Source organism: Anomaloglossus baeobatrachus, chromosome 5 (genome assembly GCF_048569485.1).
Source record: "Anomaloglossus baeobatrachus isolate aAnoBae1 chromosome 5, aAnoBae1.hap1, whole genome shotgun sequence".
Classification (NCBI taxonomy): Eukaryota; Metazoa; Chordata; class Amphibia; order Anura; family Aromobatidae; genus Anomaloglossus; species Anomaloglossus baeobatrachus.
The window spans coordinates 587,927,505-587,944,520 of record NC_134357.1 but is presented as its reverse complement, the minus strand read 5'-3'; the positions used below and the strand labels follow the sequence as shown (position 1 = coordinate 587,944,520).

The following is a 17,016-nucleotide window of genomic DNA, read 5'->3' as shown; positions in this document are numbered from 1 at the left end:
ACGTTGCAGGTAATTTGTGAAAACCGTCTGACAAAAAAAGAAGCAGCATGTTCATTTTCTTGCGTCTTTGGGACGTTTTGTCACCCATTGAAATCAATGAGGGGATATCTCTCTCTCTGCGCTTCATACTCGCCTATCACTGGCACGGCCGGCACGCTGCTCCCGAGGCCTCTCATTCTTGTTTTGGAGCCGCTCAGTTTGTGTTATTTACTTTCCCTTACACATCAGTAATGTGGGGGGGTCTCATAGACACCTGCCATCACTAATCTAGGGTTTAGTAGCAGCTGTGGGCTGTTATTAACTCCTTATTACCCCGATTGGCACCGCACCAGGACAATAGGGAAGAGCCAAGTCAAGGACCAGAATTGGCGGATCTTATGGATGCTCCACTTCTGGGTCGACTGTGGGCTGCTATGGTTAGGCTGGAAAGACCCAAATAACCATGGCCCTTCCCACCCTAATGATATCAGCCTCCAGTTGTCTGATGCACCTTGGCTGTTTTTTGTTACATAAAATAATTAAAAACAAAGAGTGGGATCCCCTCTGTTTTTCCTAACCAGCCAAGGTACAGCAGACAGCTGAGGCTTGCAGCCTGCAGCTGCTCTGCTGATCCTGTGCTGGGTAGAAAAATGGGGGGACCCCACGTCATTTTTTTTATTTTTTTTTTTAAATAAATCAAACAATTAAAAACAAAGCATGGGATCCCCTCTATTTTTCATAACCAGCCAACATACAGTGTGAAGGTCCAGGCTATGAATCAATTGTCCATATAATAAGATCATCTGTGTTTGTATGATTATTGCTATAAGCATACCAGGATGCGCCTTTGGAATGTGAAACAAATTATGCTAGGCTGAACAATGCAAGTATTCATAACACACTGATTGTATTCAAAATATGTTGGTTCTCATCAGCTGGGATGTGAAGCTGGGGCTTTATCTCTTACTAACCAAGATGGATAAGCCAAAATGTACAACAATGAACAAAGAAGTATTCAGTAGCTGGTTAAAACTGGTATTAGTAAGCCAGTAGCAGGCTGATGACGTACTATATAGACTTTGCTGTTTATCTGTAACCAATCAGGGACAATGTTGAACTGAATAACTGTGTGTATTTTACAATATACAGGTTAGAAGAGCAATGAGCTTCTTCCAGATAAAAACACGTCTCTGTGTGGTCATTTTTCCTCATGCATACATCTGTGCAGATTTGATTTGGACTCCGTCTCTGTGACCCAAACAAGGGACCCCATTTGTGGTCTCCCCGAAATTCCCAACCTTGACAACAGCACACAGCTGAGGGTTGCAGCCTGCAGCTGCTGTTCCTGTGCTGGGTATGAAAAATGGGGGGACCCCACATCATTTTTTTACCTCGCAAAAATTAATAAAACAGCTGTCCAAGCTAGCTATCCCACTCTCGAGCTATTCTGTTATTTCTTTCTATCTATTCTATATGTTCTTTCTATCTATGTATCTATTCTTTCTATTTTTTCTATCTATCTATTCTAGCTATCTATCGATTATTCTATCATATTTTGTTTCTCCTTTTAAAAAAACTAATTAACAAAAACATGACAAAAATGCACCATCATTATGAGCGTTTTTTTTTTTTACATTTCGAGGCTCTCTGTGACAAGGTGCAGTTTTGGGTGCAGTTAAAACTGAAGGGTGCGCATATAGCCTTACAGAGCAGAGCCACGTGTGTACAGAGCGGAGCCGCATGTATATGGTGAGTATGGAGAGGAGGACAATAGACACATCGTGTTTCCTAGCTAGATAAAATCATAAGAGGAAACATGATGGTAATATCTTCTGCGTGGGATGCTCAGAGGGGGAGATATGAGGAAAGCTGTCATTTCATAATTCTCTGGAACCTGAAGGCACATCCCATGTCTAGCCCTGTAATAGGTCACCAGGTGGGCAGTATGTAGGAGGTACATGAGCTATTAAAAACCAAAGCGGACATTTAAAGGTGGTTCGTCTCAGAGAGGTGACGTCCAGTAAACGTGTGGGAAGTACCAAGCAAACCAGTTGCTCCACAGCGCCTCCCCTGTGCTGAGCCAGCACCAGGCCTAATCACAAGACAACAGGTAACTGATTCATATGTATATCTGCTTGCACCTATATCTAACTTGTATCTGCATTTCTGACAATAATATCTGTATATTTCTTGTGTATATATTTTTTTCTAGTGTGCCCTTAAGGCAATTAAATATATAATTTAATTGTGGGTTGTTCTTTTATCTCGATTCATGCATCCCATGTCCGTGCGCTCGACTTAGTATTACATGCTACCTGGGCTTGGTTCTGGCCCGATATAATCTTGCTAACAGACCAGGCTTATATCTAATGAGAAACTGGTGTCAGACTACTGGGCGGGTAGGGCCCTGTTTCACTGGCTAGTGAAAAACGTCTGTCGGCCTCTCAAGGTTGTAACCAAGTGAGGTGTTGCCCCGGAGGTCGCGTGGACCTCTCTGTCTCCTTCCTCATGCCTCCTCATGGACAGGGGGTGTCAGTGTAACACTCTGGCAAGCTGACCTTAGATACCCCAGGGGGTGCAAAATGTTGTGTGTTGGCGGAAGTGACAAGGCCGTATCTCGTGACTCCAACGTATTGGAGACGTCAGAGTGGGGCTGTGGCTGAGTCGGGTGGAAATGTCTGCGTGACCCCCACCTCACCCCAGCTGTTTGTCACATATTGGTGGCAGCGGTGGGATGTCTACGTGACCCCTCTCAGCTGTTCATCACAGTATCTTTTTGGGATTTTATGTGATAACACTACTAAGTACAAGTATTTGTGAAGTGTACATGAAATGATACATGGTTTTCTAAATATTTCCAAAATATAAATCTGCATATTGTGCTTTGCATTTGAATTCTGCCCTCGTCAGTACTTTGTAGAACCACCTTTCTCCGTCTTTTGGGCTCTGTCTCTCCAGCTGCATATCTAGAGCTGACATTTTTCTCTTCTTCTTTGCACATGATCTCTCGCTCAATTAGATTGGATGGACACATCTGTAATCAGTAGTTTTCTTATTTTGTCACAGATTCTCAAAGGGATTTCGGTCTGGACTGTGACTGGGCTGCTCACACACAGGAATATGCACTATTCGGAACCCTCCATTTTAGCTCTGCAGGATATTTATGGTCATTGTCCTGCTGGAAGCTGAACCTACATCACAGGCTCAAGTCTTTTGCAACCTCTAATAGGTTTTCCTCCAGGATTGCCCTGTATTTAACTCCATCCATTTTCCCATCGCTTCTGACCAGCTTCTTTGCCCCTGCTGGAGAAAAGCCTCCCCACAGCAGGATGCGGCCTCCACCATGTGTGACCGTGGGGAGGATGTTTTAAGGATGATGTGCAGTGTTGGTTTTCCTCCAAGATTGTCCTGTAGTTAGCTCCGTCCTTCTCATCGCTTCTGACCAGCTTCCCTGTCCCTGTTGAAGAAAAGCCTCCCCACAGCATGCTGCTGCCAACACGTGTGATGGTGGGGTTGACGTTTTTAGGGTGATGTGCAATTATTTTACAACACATGTGTTTTGCATTAAGCTCAAAAAGATCTACTTTGGTCTCCTCTAACCACAGCACCTTCTTCCACATGCTGTTTCTCTGCATGGCTTTTTGCAAACTGTCTTACCACTCTTCCATAAAGGCCATATTTGTGGAGTATATGGCTAATAGTCGTCCCATGGACAGATACTCCCTCCTCAGCCCTTCCTGCTTTGACGGACAGAATTTTTTATGAAATCACATTGAATTCGCTTGAATAGTTAAACGGAGCAGGAGTTTTGCACAAAGAGATGTAGCAGGTGTAAATGGACTAACTTTTCAAGCAAAATGGATGTGTTTCATTAAAGCTCACTTCTCCCTGTGAGTGGTGGTTGTCAATCAACCTCCAGGTCCCTGCCATCCGCTCATCGGTCAGTTTGCCACCTGGCTTCCACACTTTCTATCCTGGGACATTCCCACAGAATGAAGGATTTTAAAGTCCCTATTGATGATCCCCTCCCCCCAGCTGACACTCAACTTTTATCTCTAACTTCCTCTCTTGGCCTTTAACAATTTACTAACTTTCCTACACATGAAGACGGGAATACGCTGGACCTGGCCCTCCCAACTCTGCTCCATTTATGACTTACTAACTTCCCTCTCCCAGTCTCTGACCACAACCTTCTTTCCTTCTCTGTCAAGAACTGTCAACCCTCTCAGGTCACCTGTTACGGGGGGACCGGCAGATTAGGACCAGGGGTATATATCTCAATCGCCAGTCGGGGCCCACCATGCTCCAGATGGTGATGGAGCTGCTGGCACCCTGTGGGTAAGGCGGAGACTATAGAGCTGGATGACTCTGAGATAACTCAAGGAACCGGTCACGTGTGTAGGGACACGTCAGACCGGACGACAACCCAGTTAGCGTTTCGGTGGAGCGGACGCTACTCCGACCACGTGTGTAACAACAGGTCAGGCCGGATGGTAACCAGTTAGCGTTGACCGAGAAGACCGCTGCGACAGCGCCCTGTCGGCCACGTGTGTAAGACACGTCAGGCCGAGCGGTCCTCCGATTAGCGTTTCTGGCCACCACTCGACTGGCCACGTGTGTAAAGGACACGTCAGACCAGGTAGTCACACCAGTAGCATTTGACTGGGAAGCCGAGGATGATAATAGGGTTCACACACCCAATCCAGGAACACCCTGTTAACTTCACAGGTGTTCTGGGGTGCGCTGTCCGTGCGCGTAGCGGGCACAACCGGACAGGTGGCGCAGCAGGTACACTGTCCGTGTGCGTAGAGGGCACTCTCGGACAGGTGACGCAACAGGTATTCTGTCCGTGTGCGTAGGAGGCACAACTGAACAGGTGACGCAGCAGCTGCAGCCCAGTTAACGCCACTGGACTGCTCTAGCACAACAGGAACGGTAGCAAGGAAGCACGGCACCTGACCCTCATGTGCTGAGCCACGAATCTTGGCGTGACAGGCACCGTTCACCTAGCCCTACCTACCGCTTCCAACAAGGCTTATGCCACCAAGAACTCTAAATGAAGACTGCACACCTCCATGTTTTCTCCAGCCCCTTTTATAACCTGGGTCCGCCCCAAACCCAGGGTGGAACCACCAAGGTCCAATAGCAGAGTGCCATGTCATCAGTGACGTCACATGCGACCTATCCGGAACCGCCACGTCATTGATGACCTCATGGCAGCCACGCCCCAAACACTTCACCAGTCATCGTCTGATGACCAATGGTGAGGTGCCAGATCATAGGGGCGGGCCTCTGCGAGCCAGTCCGCAGTTGCCACGTCATCAGGACACCTGACACCCTCTGCCCTATCAGGGCCTGCCACCTCACGGATATGCTCAGTGAGGTCCTTACCGGACCTAGCCTCTGATGCACTAAGTGCCTGAGCAACAGGCTCAGAAAGCAGACTATCAGTTTGAGCATGCTCAGTAGGCACATCCCAGAACTTAGACACAGCATGAAGTCCAAGTACCTGTGCAAAGAGGCTGTTAGGGTTAATTGTAGGAGCATGCTCAGTAGCCTGAACTGAGGACTTAGTCTGAGATATAACACAATCAGGCTGAGCATGCTCACTAGGCAAAACACCGGGCTTAGACTCTGGCTGGGGTAAATCGGCGCACGCATGCGCACTAGCCGCCTTTCCACACTTAGACGTGGTGGAAGGAGCAGCCAACTGGACGACCTGAGGCAAAGCCAAGAACGGCAGCCGGCGCCTGGGCGCAACAGGAACCGCAGCGGGCTGCTTGCAGCTATGGCGGCGCCGGTTCGTAACATCACCCCTACGTACCGCACTTATAGGATCCAAAGACTTTCTCTTCCCTCTTGCTCTTAATCTATCTTACTTTCTGTCTTCGAATCGGTCACAGAAGAAGAAATTGCCAGGCTCCTCTCATCTCCTTGCCCTACCACCTGCACCAATGACCCTATTCCCTCATACCTCCTTCAGTCACTTTCCCCGACTGTCACCACTTACCTAACTAAAATATTTATCCTCTTTCTCATCTGTTATCTTTCCATCCTCCTTCAAACACCCATTACTTAAAACATCCCTCAACCAGAATTGTGCTGCTAACTACAGAACTGTTTCCAATCTTCCGATCATTTCTAAACTTCTGGACAGTTTGGTCCACTCTCTATCTCTATTTACTCCCTTCTTGACCCTTTCCAATCCGATTTCCACTCCTTACACAATACTGTAACAGCCCTTATTAAAGTCTCAATCTAATGGTCACTACTCCCTGCTGATTTTTCTGGATCTCTTTGCAGCATTCGACAAAGTGGATCACCAGCTCATCCTCACTACCCTCCGCTTTATTGGGCGCAAGGATACTGCTCTCTTGGTTTTCATACCTCTCTTCTCTGAATCTTTTGCCGGCTCCTTTTCCTTTCCTCTTCCCCATACTGTCATGGTTCCTCAGGGTTTAGTTCTATGTCTCCTCCTCTTCTACCTACTGTATATACTGCTCGTATTGGACAAATCATCAGATTTGGTTTTCAGTACCTTCGCTCTGCTGATGACACCCAATTATGCTCATCGTCTCCTTACATCACCCCTGCATTATTACAAATTACCAGTGATTGTCTATCCGCTGTCTCCAACATCATGTCCTCCCTCTGTCTAAAACCAAATCTGTCAAAGCCTGAACTCCTTTTGTTTCCTCCATCTACTTTTGTTTCCTCCATCTGAAACCCAATATTTCCATTGTCGTATGTGATTCCATCAGTACGCCCCAGAAACATGCCCACAGGCTTGGGGTTATTTTTGACTCCCAACATCTGATCACTCCCTCACTCATTTCACCTCCACCTCAAAAACATATCTTGAATTCGACCTTTTCTTACCTTTGACTCTGCAAAACTCTTAATGTCACTCTTATTCCTTCTTGCCTGGATTACTGTAATTCTCTACCTATCAGCCTCCCTCCTACTAAACTCTCCCCTCTCCAATCCATCCTGAATGCAGCAGCCAGGTTCATATTCCAGCCATTACACCGATGCCTGTACCCTGTTCCAGTCATTGCACTGGTTGCCCATTCGCTATATAAACTTACCATCCACAATGCCCGCCACAGTTATGCACTGCTTTACATCTTCTCCTTCATTTCTGTCTATCACCCTGCCTGTGTCCTCTGTTCTACTAATGACATAAAGCTAACAGCCTTAGTAATCTAAACCTCCCACTCTAGTCTCTAAGACTTCTCACAAGCTGCACCAAATCTCTGGAATACTCTACCCAGGACAATTCTATTAATTCCCAATAAAATTTTAAATGTATTCCTTAAGACAAGCCTATCACCTCACTTATGTAACTATTCAAATTTTCCCCTTACAAAATTTTATTCCAAATCTGGTCCCTCATTACATGTGTTTACACACCCTCCATGCACTTAATAGAACTCTGTATCTGCACTTGTACACATACAGGCTGATGAGCGGTTCGTGCAGCGTTATTTGAATACCCTATTATACACTGTGTGCAGAATTATTAGACAAATGAGTATTTTGATCCCATGATGCTTTTTATACATGTCGTCCTACTCCAAGCTGTATAAGCTGAGAGCCAACTACCAATTAAGTAAATCAGGTGATGTGCATCTCTGTAATGAGGAGGGGTGCGGTGTAATGACATCAACACCCTATATAAGGTGTGCTTAATTATTAGGCAACTTCCTTTCCTTTGGAAAAATGGGTCAGAAGAGAGATTTGACGGGCTCTGAAAAGTCCAAAATTGTGAGATGTCTTGCAGAGGGATGCAGCAGTCATGAAATTGCCAAACTTTTGAAGCGTGATCACCGAACAATCAAGCGTTTCATGGCAAATAGCCAACAGGGTCGCAAGAAGCGTGCTGGGCAAAAAAGACACAAAATAACTGCCCATGAATTGAGGAAAATCAAGCGTGAAGCTGCCAAGATGGCATTTGTCACCAGTTTGGCCATATTTCAGAGTTGCAACGTCACTGGAGTATCAAAAAGCACAAGGTGTGCCGTACTCAGGGACAGGCCAAGGTAAGGAAGGCTGAAAAACGACCACCTTTGAACAAGAAACATAAGATAAAAGGTCAAGACTGGGCCAAGAAATATCTTAAGACTGATTTTTCACAGGTTTTATGGACTGATGAAATGAGAGTGACTCTGGATGGGCAGATGGATGGGCCAGAGGCTGGATCAGTAAAGGGCAGAGAGCTCCACTCCAACTCAGACGCCAGCAAGGTGGAGGTGGGGTACTGGTATGGGCTGGTATCATCAAAGATGAACTTGTGGGACCTTTTCGGGTTGAGGATGGAGTGAAGCTGAACTCCCAGACCTACTGCCAGTTTCTGGAAGACATCTTCTTCAAGCTTTGGAACAGGAAGAAGTCGGTATCGTTTAAGAAAAACATGATTTTCATGCAGGACTATGCTCCATCACATGCATCCAAGTACTCCACAGTGTGGCTGGCCAGTAAAGGTCTAAAAGATGAAAAAATAATGACATGGCCCCCTTGTTCACCACCTGATCTGAACCCCATAGAGAACCTGTGGTCCCTTATAAAATGTAAGATCTACAGGGAGGGAAAAGAGTACACCTCTGGGAACAGTGTCTGGAGGCTGCTGCACGCAATGTGGATCATAAACAGATTAAGCAATGACAGAATCTATGGATGGTCGGCTGCTGAGTGTCATCAGAAAGAAAGGGGGCTATATTGGGCACTCATTTTTTGGGTTTAGTTTTTGCATGTCAGAAATGTTTATTTCTAAATTTTGTACAGTTATATTGGTTTATCTGGTGAAAATAAACAAGTGAGATGGGAATATATTTGGTTTTTATTAAGTTGCCTAATAATTATGCACAGTAATAGTTACCTGCACAAACAGATATCCTCCTAAGATAGCCAAATCTAAAAGAGCAACCTCTCCAACTTCTGAAAATATTAAGCTTTGATATTTATATGAGTCTTTTGGGTTGATTGAGAACATAGTTATTGATCAATAATAAAAAAAATCCACTAAAATACAATTTGCCTAATAATTTTGCACACAGTGTATTTGTGACTGGACCAGACACTACACGCACTTTTACTATGTACTTTTCGTGTCTCCCCTATTTCCTCATAGATTGTAGCTTACGAACAGGAAACTCACTCTTCTTGGTAGCTGCCGAATTATATGTTTACCCTGTAATGTCCTTATCATCTGGCTCAAGCCACAGAGCCTACCAATTAGTCTCAGCTCTGTTGAGATGACAGACGTTAGTGTTGAAGTAGTTTTTGCTACTTTAGAAGTTTCAGGGATTCTATCCGCACTGGTGAGAAGGAAGTTTGTGAGTTCAAACTCTCTCTCAAGATCTTCAATCCCTGAAGGGTGGACTCTTTTTCTTATACACTATATATAAATCATGCAATAAATGTAGGTGTTTCTAAAATAGTAACAAATAGCAGAATACATAGCTGCATAGTAAATACAGACAAAGCCAATGAACAGCTCTTTGTTTCAAAAGTGGAATCCCACTCCTTATAAATTTTTTGGCAGGCCTGAAGACATTAACTCCTTCCTTACTTTAACTTTAGCTTTGTAGATAAGAACAGACACGAGGTGTTGTTAGGGCCAGGTGGACGGGCAGACCCAGGACGTGGATCCACTGGGCCGAACTCCTTGATGATGGTAAGGGGTCCGGTAGCTGGAGCACTACAAGTAGCAGGGCAGTCCGTGCACACGAGTATAATGGAGAAGTCCCTGGGACCACGGAGTCACTGATGGTAGTCCGGGTGACGGAGCTCAGGTTCGGAAGCCGAGAAGATGTCAGGCGGAGTCCGGAACCGTTGGAGCGAGATGACGGGTCACCGCAGGGATCAGAGATGGTACAGACTGTCAGGATGGCAGATAGACAGCGTTCGGGGTTCGGGATTCGGCAGGACCGGATGGCAAGGCAGGATCGGCTCTAGAAGAGAGAGAGGTGAGTATCTCACAGAAACACAAGGAGACCTGACTCCTAGCTTGGGAAACACGAAGAACAGGCCCCGCCCACTTGGACACTAAACCCCTTTATACCCTGTACCTGTGTGCTTCATTTCCTGTCAGTGGACGCTGGCCCTTTAAGAAAGGGTCAATGACCGCGCGCGCGCCCTAATGCGCATGTGCGCGGCCCGGGTGCCAGAAGCCAGAGCAGGAAGCTGTGAGGAGGAAGCAGCAGAGCCGGGCTGGGGCTGGGAAGCCGACGGGCGCCGGGAGCGGGGACCAGGGGGCCTGGGAAGCGCGGGCAATGGAGGCTGGAGAGCGGGGAGCGTGGCAGGTGAGCCGGGGAGCAGGGCAGGGGACCCGGGGAGCGTGACAGGTGTAATGGTGAAATCTTAGAGCTGGCTCTGCGGATTACAAGTAAAGCATAATTAATTTTTAAAAAACAAATTGCAGCTACACACGACGTCAAAATTGTTCGTACCCCTCACCCTCGTTTATTGAAAGAAAAACCCACAATGGTCACAGAAATAACTTGAATATGACAAAAGTAATAATAAATAATCTTTGAAAATGAACACATGTAAGTCAGACATTGCTGCTTTTCTGCTTCACAAAATTTAAAAAAAAAATAAAACTCATGAACTTAGCCTGTAGTAGTAATGATGGCACCCTCCTTCTCCTTCCTTAACTTAATATTTTGTTGCAAAACCTTTTGAGGCAACTACTGCAATCAAACGATTCCTGTAACTGTCAGAGACTTCAGCACCTCTCGACAGGTTTTTGGCCACTCCTCAAGAGCAAATTTCTCCAGTTGTCTGGTGTTTGAAGGTTGCCTTCTCCAGAAAGCATGTTTCAGCTCTTTCCAAAGGTGCTCAATACGATTTAGGTCAGGGCTCATAGAAGCCACTTCAGAATAGTTCAGTGTTTTCTTCTTAGCCATTCTTGGGTGTTTTTAGCTGTGTGTTTTGGGACGTTATCCTGTTGCAAGACCCATGACCTGCGACTGAGACCAAGCTTTCTGACACTGGGCAACACATTTCTCTCTAGAATCCCTTGAAAGTCTTGAGATTTCATTGTACCTTGCACAGATTAAAGACCCCCTGTGCCAGATGCAGAAAAGCAGCCCCAGAATATAACAGAGCCTCATCCATGTTTCACAGTAGGGACAGTGTTCTTTTCTTGATATACTTAATTTTTCTGTCTCTGAACATAGAGCTGATGTGCCTTGCCAAAAAGTTCCAATTTTGTCTCATCTGTTCATAGGACATTCTCCCAGAAGTTTTGTGGCTTGTCAACATCTAGTTTGGCAAATTCCAGTCTGGCGTTTTTATGATTTTTTTTTTTCAACAATGGTATCCTCCTTGGTCATCTCCCATGAAGTCCACTTTGGCTCAAACAATGACGGATGGTGCGATCTGACACTGATGTTCCTTGAGCTTGAAGTTCACCTTTAATCTATTTAGAAGTTTTTCTGGGCTCTTTTGTTACCATTCGTATTATCTGTCTCTTTGATTTGTCATCAATATTCCTCCTGCGGCTACGTCCAGAGATGTTGGCCACAGTTCCATGGATCTTAAATTTGTGAATAATATGTGCAACTGTAGTCACAGGAACATCAAGCTACTTGGAGATGGTCTTATAACCTTTACCTTTAACATGCATGTCTATAATTTTCTTTCTAATCTCCTGAGACAACTCTTTCCTTTGCTTCCTCTGGTTCATGTTGAGTGTAGCACACACCATGTCACCAAACAGCACAGTGAGTATCTGTCGGCCTATATACAGGCCCACTGACTGATTACCAGATTGTGGACACACCTTGATTTAATGAGTCCCTTTTGTCACATTATTTTCAGGGCTACCATCATTTCTCTCCAGGCCTGTTTCATGAGTTTTATTTTTTTTAAATTCTGTGGAAGCAGAAAAGCAGCAATGTCTGATTCTCATTTGTTCATTTTTATAGATTTTTTTTATTTATTATAACTTTTGTCAAATTTAAGTTATTTCTGTGACCATTGTGGGTTTTTCTTTCATTAAGGAAGAGGTACCAACAATTTTGACCATGTGTGTAGGTTTTCCGAAACCCTTTAACCCCCTTTGCCAAAGTTCCAGGTATACTTAGTTGCACCACACAGATGCTGCATGTCAGACAACAGAAGAGAAGAAAAACATATTGAAAAATTATAATTTGATATCATTGTAATCTCAACAACTCATGGAATAATGTTATCTTATTATCTTATCTTATACAGTATACTGCATGGAACTCCATTAAAAAAAAGCTTTCAAAACCAATGAAAACAGGATTTATTTTTTCCACTTTTTTTTTTTCATTTATTTTTTACACTTGCACACCATAGAACATGAATTCTTAATGTCATCATTTCCTGTGTTACAGAGCATTCCCTTTTGATTTATGGCATATGACTTGACTTTGACAGTAACTTGTATATTTTTTTATGATATGTAGATTAAATTTTATTTTAAAAAAAGGAAAAATGTCTAACACCCAGTGTGCGATCATTGATAATTATAAAGTAGTGATGTGTTGGTAAATTGTTTTGAACATTCAGAACATAATTATGGCTTGGCCTGTTTGTGAGTTTTTTGATGTTCAAAAAGACTTGATTTTCTATTAAAACATTTCTCACATTCTGGGCATGAATATGGTTTCTCCCCAGTATGACTTCTTTGATGTCTAACAAGATCTACTTTACCCCTGTAACATTTCCCACATTCTAAACATGAATATGGCTTCTCCCCTGTGTGGCTTCTCTGATGTATAACAAAGGCCGATTTATGGCTAAAACACTTCCCACATTCTGAACATGAAAATGGCTTCTCCCCTGTGTGAATTCTCTGATGTATAGCAAGAGTTGATTTCTGTTTAAAACATTTTCCGCAATCTAAACATGAATATGGCTTTTCCCCTGTATGAGTTTTTTGATGCTCAACAAGATTTGATCTTCGATTAAAACATTTCCCACATTCTGGGCATGAAAATGGCTTCTCCCCAGTGTGACTTCTTTGATGTTTAATTACATCAAACTTAGCCTTAAAGCATTTCCCACAGTCTGAGCATGAAAAAGGCTTCTCCTCCGTATGAATTCTCTGATGCGTAACAAGATTGGATTTGTGGTTAAAACATTTCCCACACACTGAGCATAAAAATGGCTTCTCCCCTGTGTGAATTCTCTGATGTGTAACAAGATCTGATTTCCGTTTAAAAAATGCCCCACATTCTGAACATGAAACTGAAAATGGTTTCTTCCTTGTGTGAATTCGATGATGTCGAATAAGATCGGATTTCTGGTTGAAAAGTTTGCCACATTCTGAGCATGAAAATGGCTTCTCCCCTGTGTGAAGTCTCTGATGTACAGCAAGAGTTGACTTCCATGTAAAACATTTTCCACAATCTAAACATGAATATGGTTTCTCTCCAGTGTGAGTTCTCTGATGCTCAACAAGATTTGATTTTCGATTAAAACGTTTTCCACATTCTGAACATGAATATGGCTTCTCCCCTGTGTGAATCCTCTGATGTATAACAAGATCTGATTTAAAATTAAAACTTTTCCAGCATTGTGAGCATGAATATGGCTTCACCCCTGTTTGAGCTTTTTGCTCTTTACCATCTTTTTTGTGAGTTTTACTTTGCTTAACAGTCTTTAATGAATCAGAAGATCGGACTTGTTGCCCAAATGACATCTCTGTACTGTGAAGAGCTGAGGGTATATCTTGAACAATGCCATACTCTTCATATTCATCTGGTGTGATTCCATGATCATCTGATTTAATATCTGAGGATATCAGATGTCTCTTTGAGTTACAGGTAAAGAAACCTGGTAAGAATAAAACAAAAGTAAATAATTACCTTTTATATTGTTACAGTTATTGTTATAACTTATAACATTTCTATATAAAATTGTAAAATTCAGTTAATGGACTAAAACTGTGATGAAAAAAACAAATCTGAATCTATCAGTACAGCAAGAACTGATAGATAATAATATGAAGACACCAGATAATTTTCTTGGAGTTTTCACTTTCAGTGGATACACGTAAATGCACTTTAGCACAGAAGAGGGAATAAACAGTATGCTAAATTTACTTTTTTTTTTCTTTATTAATTCTTTAATTGTGGAATAATTTGTTTATCCTCTGGCTGCCATAGTAGCCCATCAGCCCGAATGTCTTGTGTGTGTGTGTGTGTGTGTGTGTGTGTGTGTGTGTGTGTGTGTGGGGGGGGGGGGGGCATGATGGGCCTTTGGCCACTGTATTGTAGAGGGCTAAACTACTAGGATCAGAGCCAGTCAACTAGACCTGTATCTATGGCTGCCTTACTTGAGGTCACCTAAATTGAAAAATGCTTTCGGAAACCATAAATATATAGCTAATCAGTTTGCAGAAGAACTGTAGCACCCGGCAAATGACTTCTCACCTGAATCATAATCTGTAAAATTCTCCTCTTTACTTGGCTCATCACCCATCACAAATGTCTCTATAATATTAAGATGGGTCAGATCTTCACCCTGAAACAAATATTGTAAAAGTCACAGACAGATGGAGAAGTCCCATCTATGATCAGCTCTAATCCTGCCATCTCCACCGCTCTCATTACACAAGTATAACACATATAATACTGGAGGATAAAACAAGACTGAGCACAAGACCTTCACAGCCGTCTACACATCATAGGGAGATTTCATGGCTCCTTCTCTCCATCTACCTGAGGATCCTGAGGAACATCGGGAGCTTCTTGTTTACAGTCCTGTGGGAGAAGAGGACGGGGACATCTCTCTGGTGTTGTCCTCTTACTGGATAGAACTGGAGGAGACACATCCTGAGGAACATCGGGATCTTCTTGTTTACTGTCCTGTGGGAGAAGAGGACGGGGACATCTCTCTGGTGTTGTCCTCTTACTGGATAGAACTGGAGGAGACACATACAGGGACTGAATTCATTCCTTACATACAGATAATTATAGGCCGTGTGTATTTAGTCCTGTCTATTACCTGGTGATGTGAGGGGCTGGGGATCCTCCATCATGACGTCCTTGTACAGATCTTTGTGTCCTTCTAAATACTCCCACTCCTCCATGGAGAAATAGACGGTGACGTCCTGACACCTTATAGGAACCTGACACATACAATGATACCGTCACCCCCGATCCCTTCATAGCGTTACTGTATAATGTCCCAGCATTCCCAGCAGTGTCACCTCTCCAGTCAGCAGCTCAATCATCTTGTAAGTGAGTTCTAGGATCTTCTGGTCATTGATGTCCTCATGTATCGGGGGGTGAGGTGGAGGCCCCGTGATTGGGCTCAGGGGTCTTCCCCATCCCTCAGACACAGGGGCCTGACAGCGCTCACTAGAGGTCTTCTTCACTACTGTGTAATCCTGGTTATGGAGAGACACAGTAATAAATCTCACTCCAGACATTTCCAGAGTCCTCACCTCTCCAGTTCTGTCCATCTGTTATTCCCATAGATAAGAATGATGTAATGTGACGTCATCAGAATCTCTCACCTCTCCAGTAAGCCGGAAGAGGATCTCTAGGGTGAGGTGTAATATCCTCTCCGCCATCTTGTCCCTGTCTCTATCCATCCTTGCTGGGTCAGGAAAATGATATAGATCAATTATTATTATCTGATATTGAAGGAGCCTAAATGAAAAAAGACGACACGGTGCAGAAACATTTAAATTCAAATTTAAGTGAAAAAATACAATTACTAAAATAGTGGTGCTGGTGTGTCGCCCTGGGCAAGCCAGGGGACACAGGTCACACACCATCACACCCTACATCCCAGTTAGGAACACCAAAGCTGAACCAAAAATCCTTGTTGCCTTCCTCCAGAGGCTGATGATTCACACCAGGGGGTGGGCCAGGCGGTTGGCTCCGCCCACCGAGGAGATCACAGCTCTGGAGGCGGGAAGAACCAGGCAGTCTAGTCAGGGAGGAGGAAGTGGAAGGAGTGGAGGAGTAGCCTAGACAGGGCTAAAGTAAACAGCTAAGTGAAAGTGAAGGAAGGAAAGTGGTAAAGGAGGAAAGCAAGAGTGGTGACAGAGAGAGAAAAGCCTGAAGTAGTCCAGCTGTGTGCAGGACAGGTCAGCAAGGTCAGCAACGGCGGTGACTGTCTGGAGGGGGACCGTTTGGAAGTTCCTGGAAGGACCCCGGAGGCTGTGTGCCCGGCGGTCTGGAGCAGTGTTCCGAAGGACAGTCAGCACCAGGGCAGGGGCCTCTCGGACCCCGGCAAGGCTAGGAGTCGCCAAATTTGCCGAATCCGTCAGTGAAGGGGACGTAGATCCCCCAACAACCAAGTCCCGATTGAAGGCAACAGCCCAACCTGTACAGCAGAGACACCGCCACCACCAGGGCACCAGTTTCTGAGGGCCAGCGCCTGCGGGCAAAGTGTAGAGCTCCTTCGGCCCAGCTTGAAGCCGGGCAGCGGGTTACCGGTGGGGACCCATCGCAACCAACAAGTAAACAAAGGTGCAAGGAAGAGGGACATCACCGTCACCTACTGGGAGAGCAATCGCAGCCGTCCGTGGGACCGTCTTGCCAGCCGTTTGGTTTACCGTAAAAACTGTGTCAACGTCTCAGGCTGAGTGAGTACCACAGTGCCGCAAGACACAGTGCTGCCCCCGCGTCCCTGCGCCCACCAGGCCCTGCACCTCCCAAGCCATCACCGGGCCCCGGGATCACCAACCCCTACCCACGGAGGGGCAACACAACACCTGGCTGCTCCGCATCACCATCCCCGGGATCCCCACACCGAGCAGCGGTGGTGAAATCACCACAACCGTGGGTGGCGTCACAGACAATAAACAATCCCCTCACCCAACAACCCCCCTTTCACTCACGGGCGAGGAGTGCCGCTCGAGAAACCCCCGGGATCCGGCCCACCGCTCGAGCCACCACTGAGCAGCAGCCGCCGGACCCGAGCAGAAGGGGTGAGCGCGGTGTGCTGACACCCTCCTCCCCGCCCGCGACAACTTGGCGTCACGAACAGGATCTTACCGCTCTGCCGTCAGGTAGAGGTGCGCCTTGTTACCGCCGGAGGTAT

At 45.1% G+C, this 17,016-nt stretch overlaps 1 protein-coding gene across 1 annotated transcript in view; it reads right to left on the bottom strand.

The window, feature by feature from the left end:
• Positions 1 to 17,016, bottom strand: part of LOC142313164 (uncharacterized) — a 190,579-nt gene that overhangs the window by 114,209 nt on the left and 59,354 nt on the right. Inside the window, exon 4 of the mRNA XM_075352152.1 lies at positions 12,537 to 13,549. Coding sequence (XP_075208267.1) covers positions 12,537 to 13,549 — 1,013 coding nt within the window. The remainder of the gene's footprint in view (positions 1 to 12,536; positions 13,550 to 17,016) is intronic.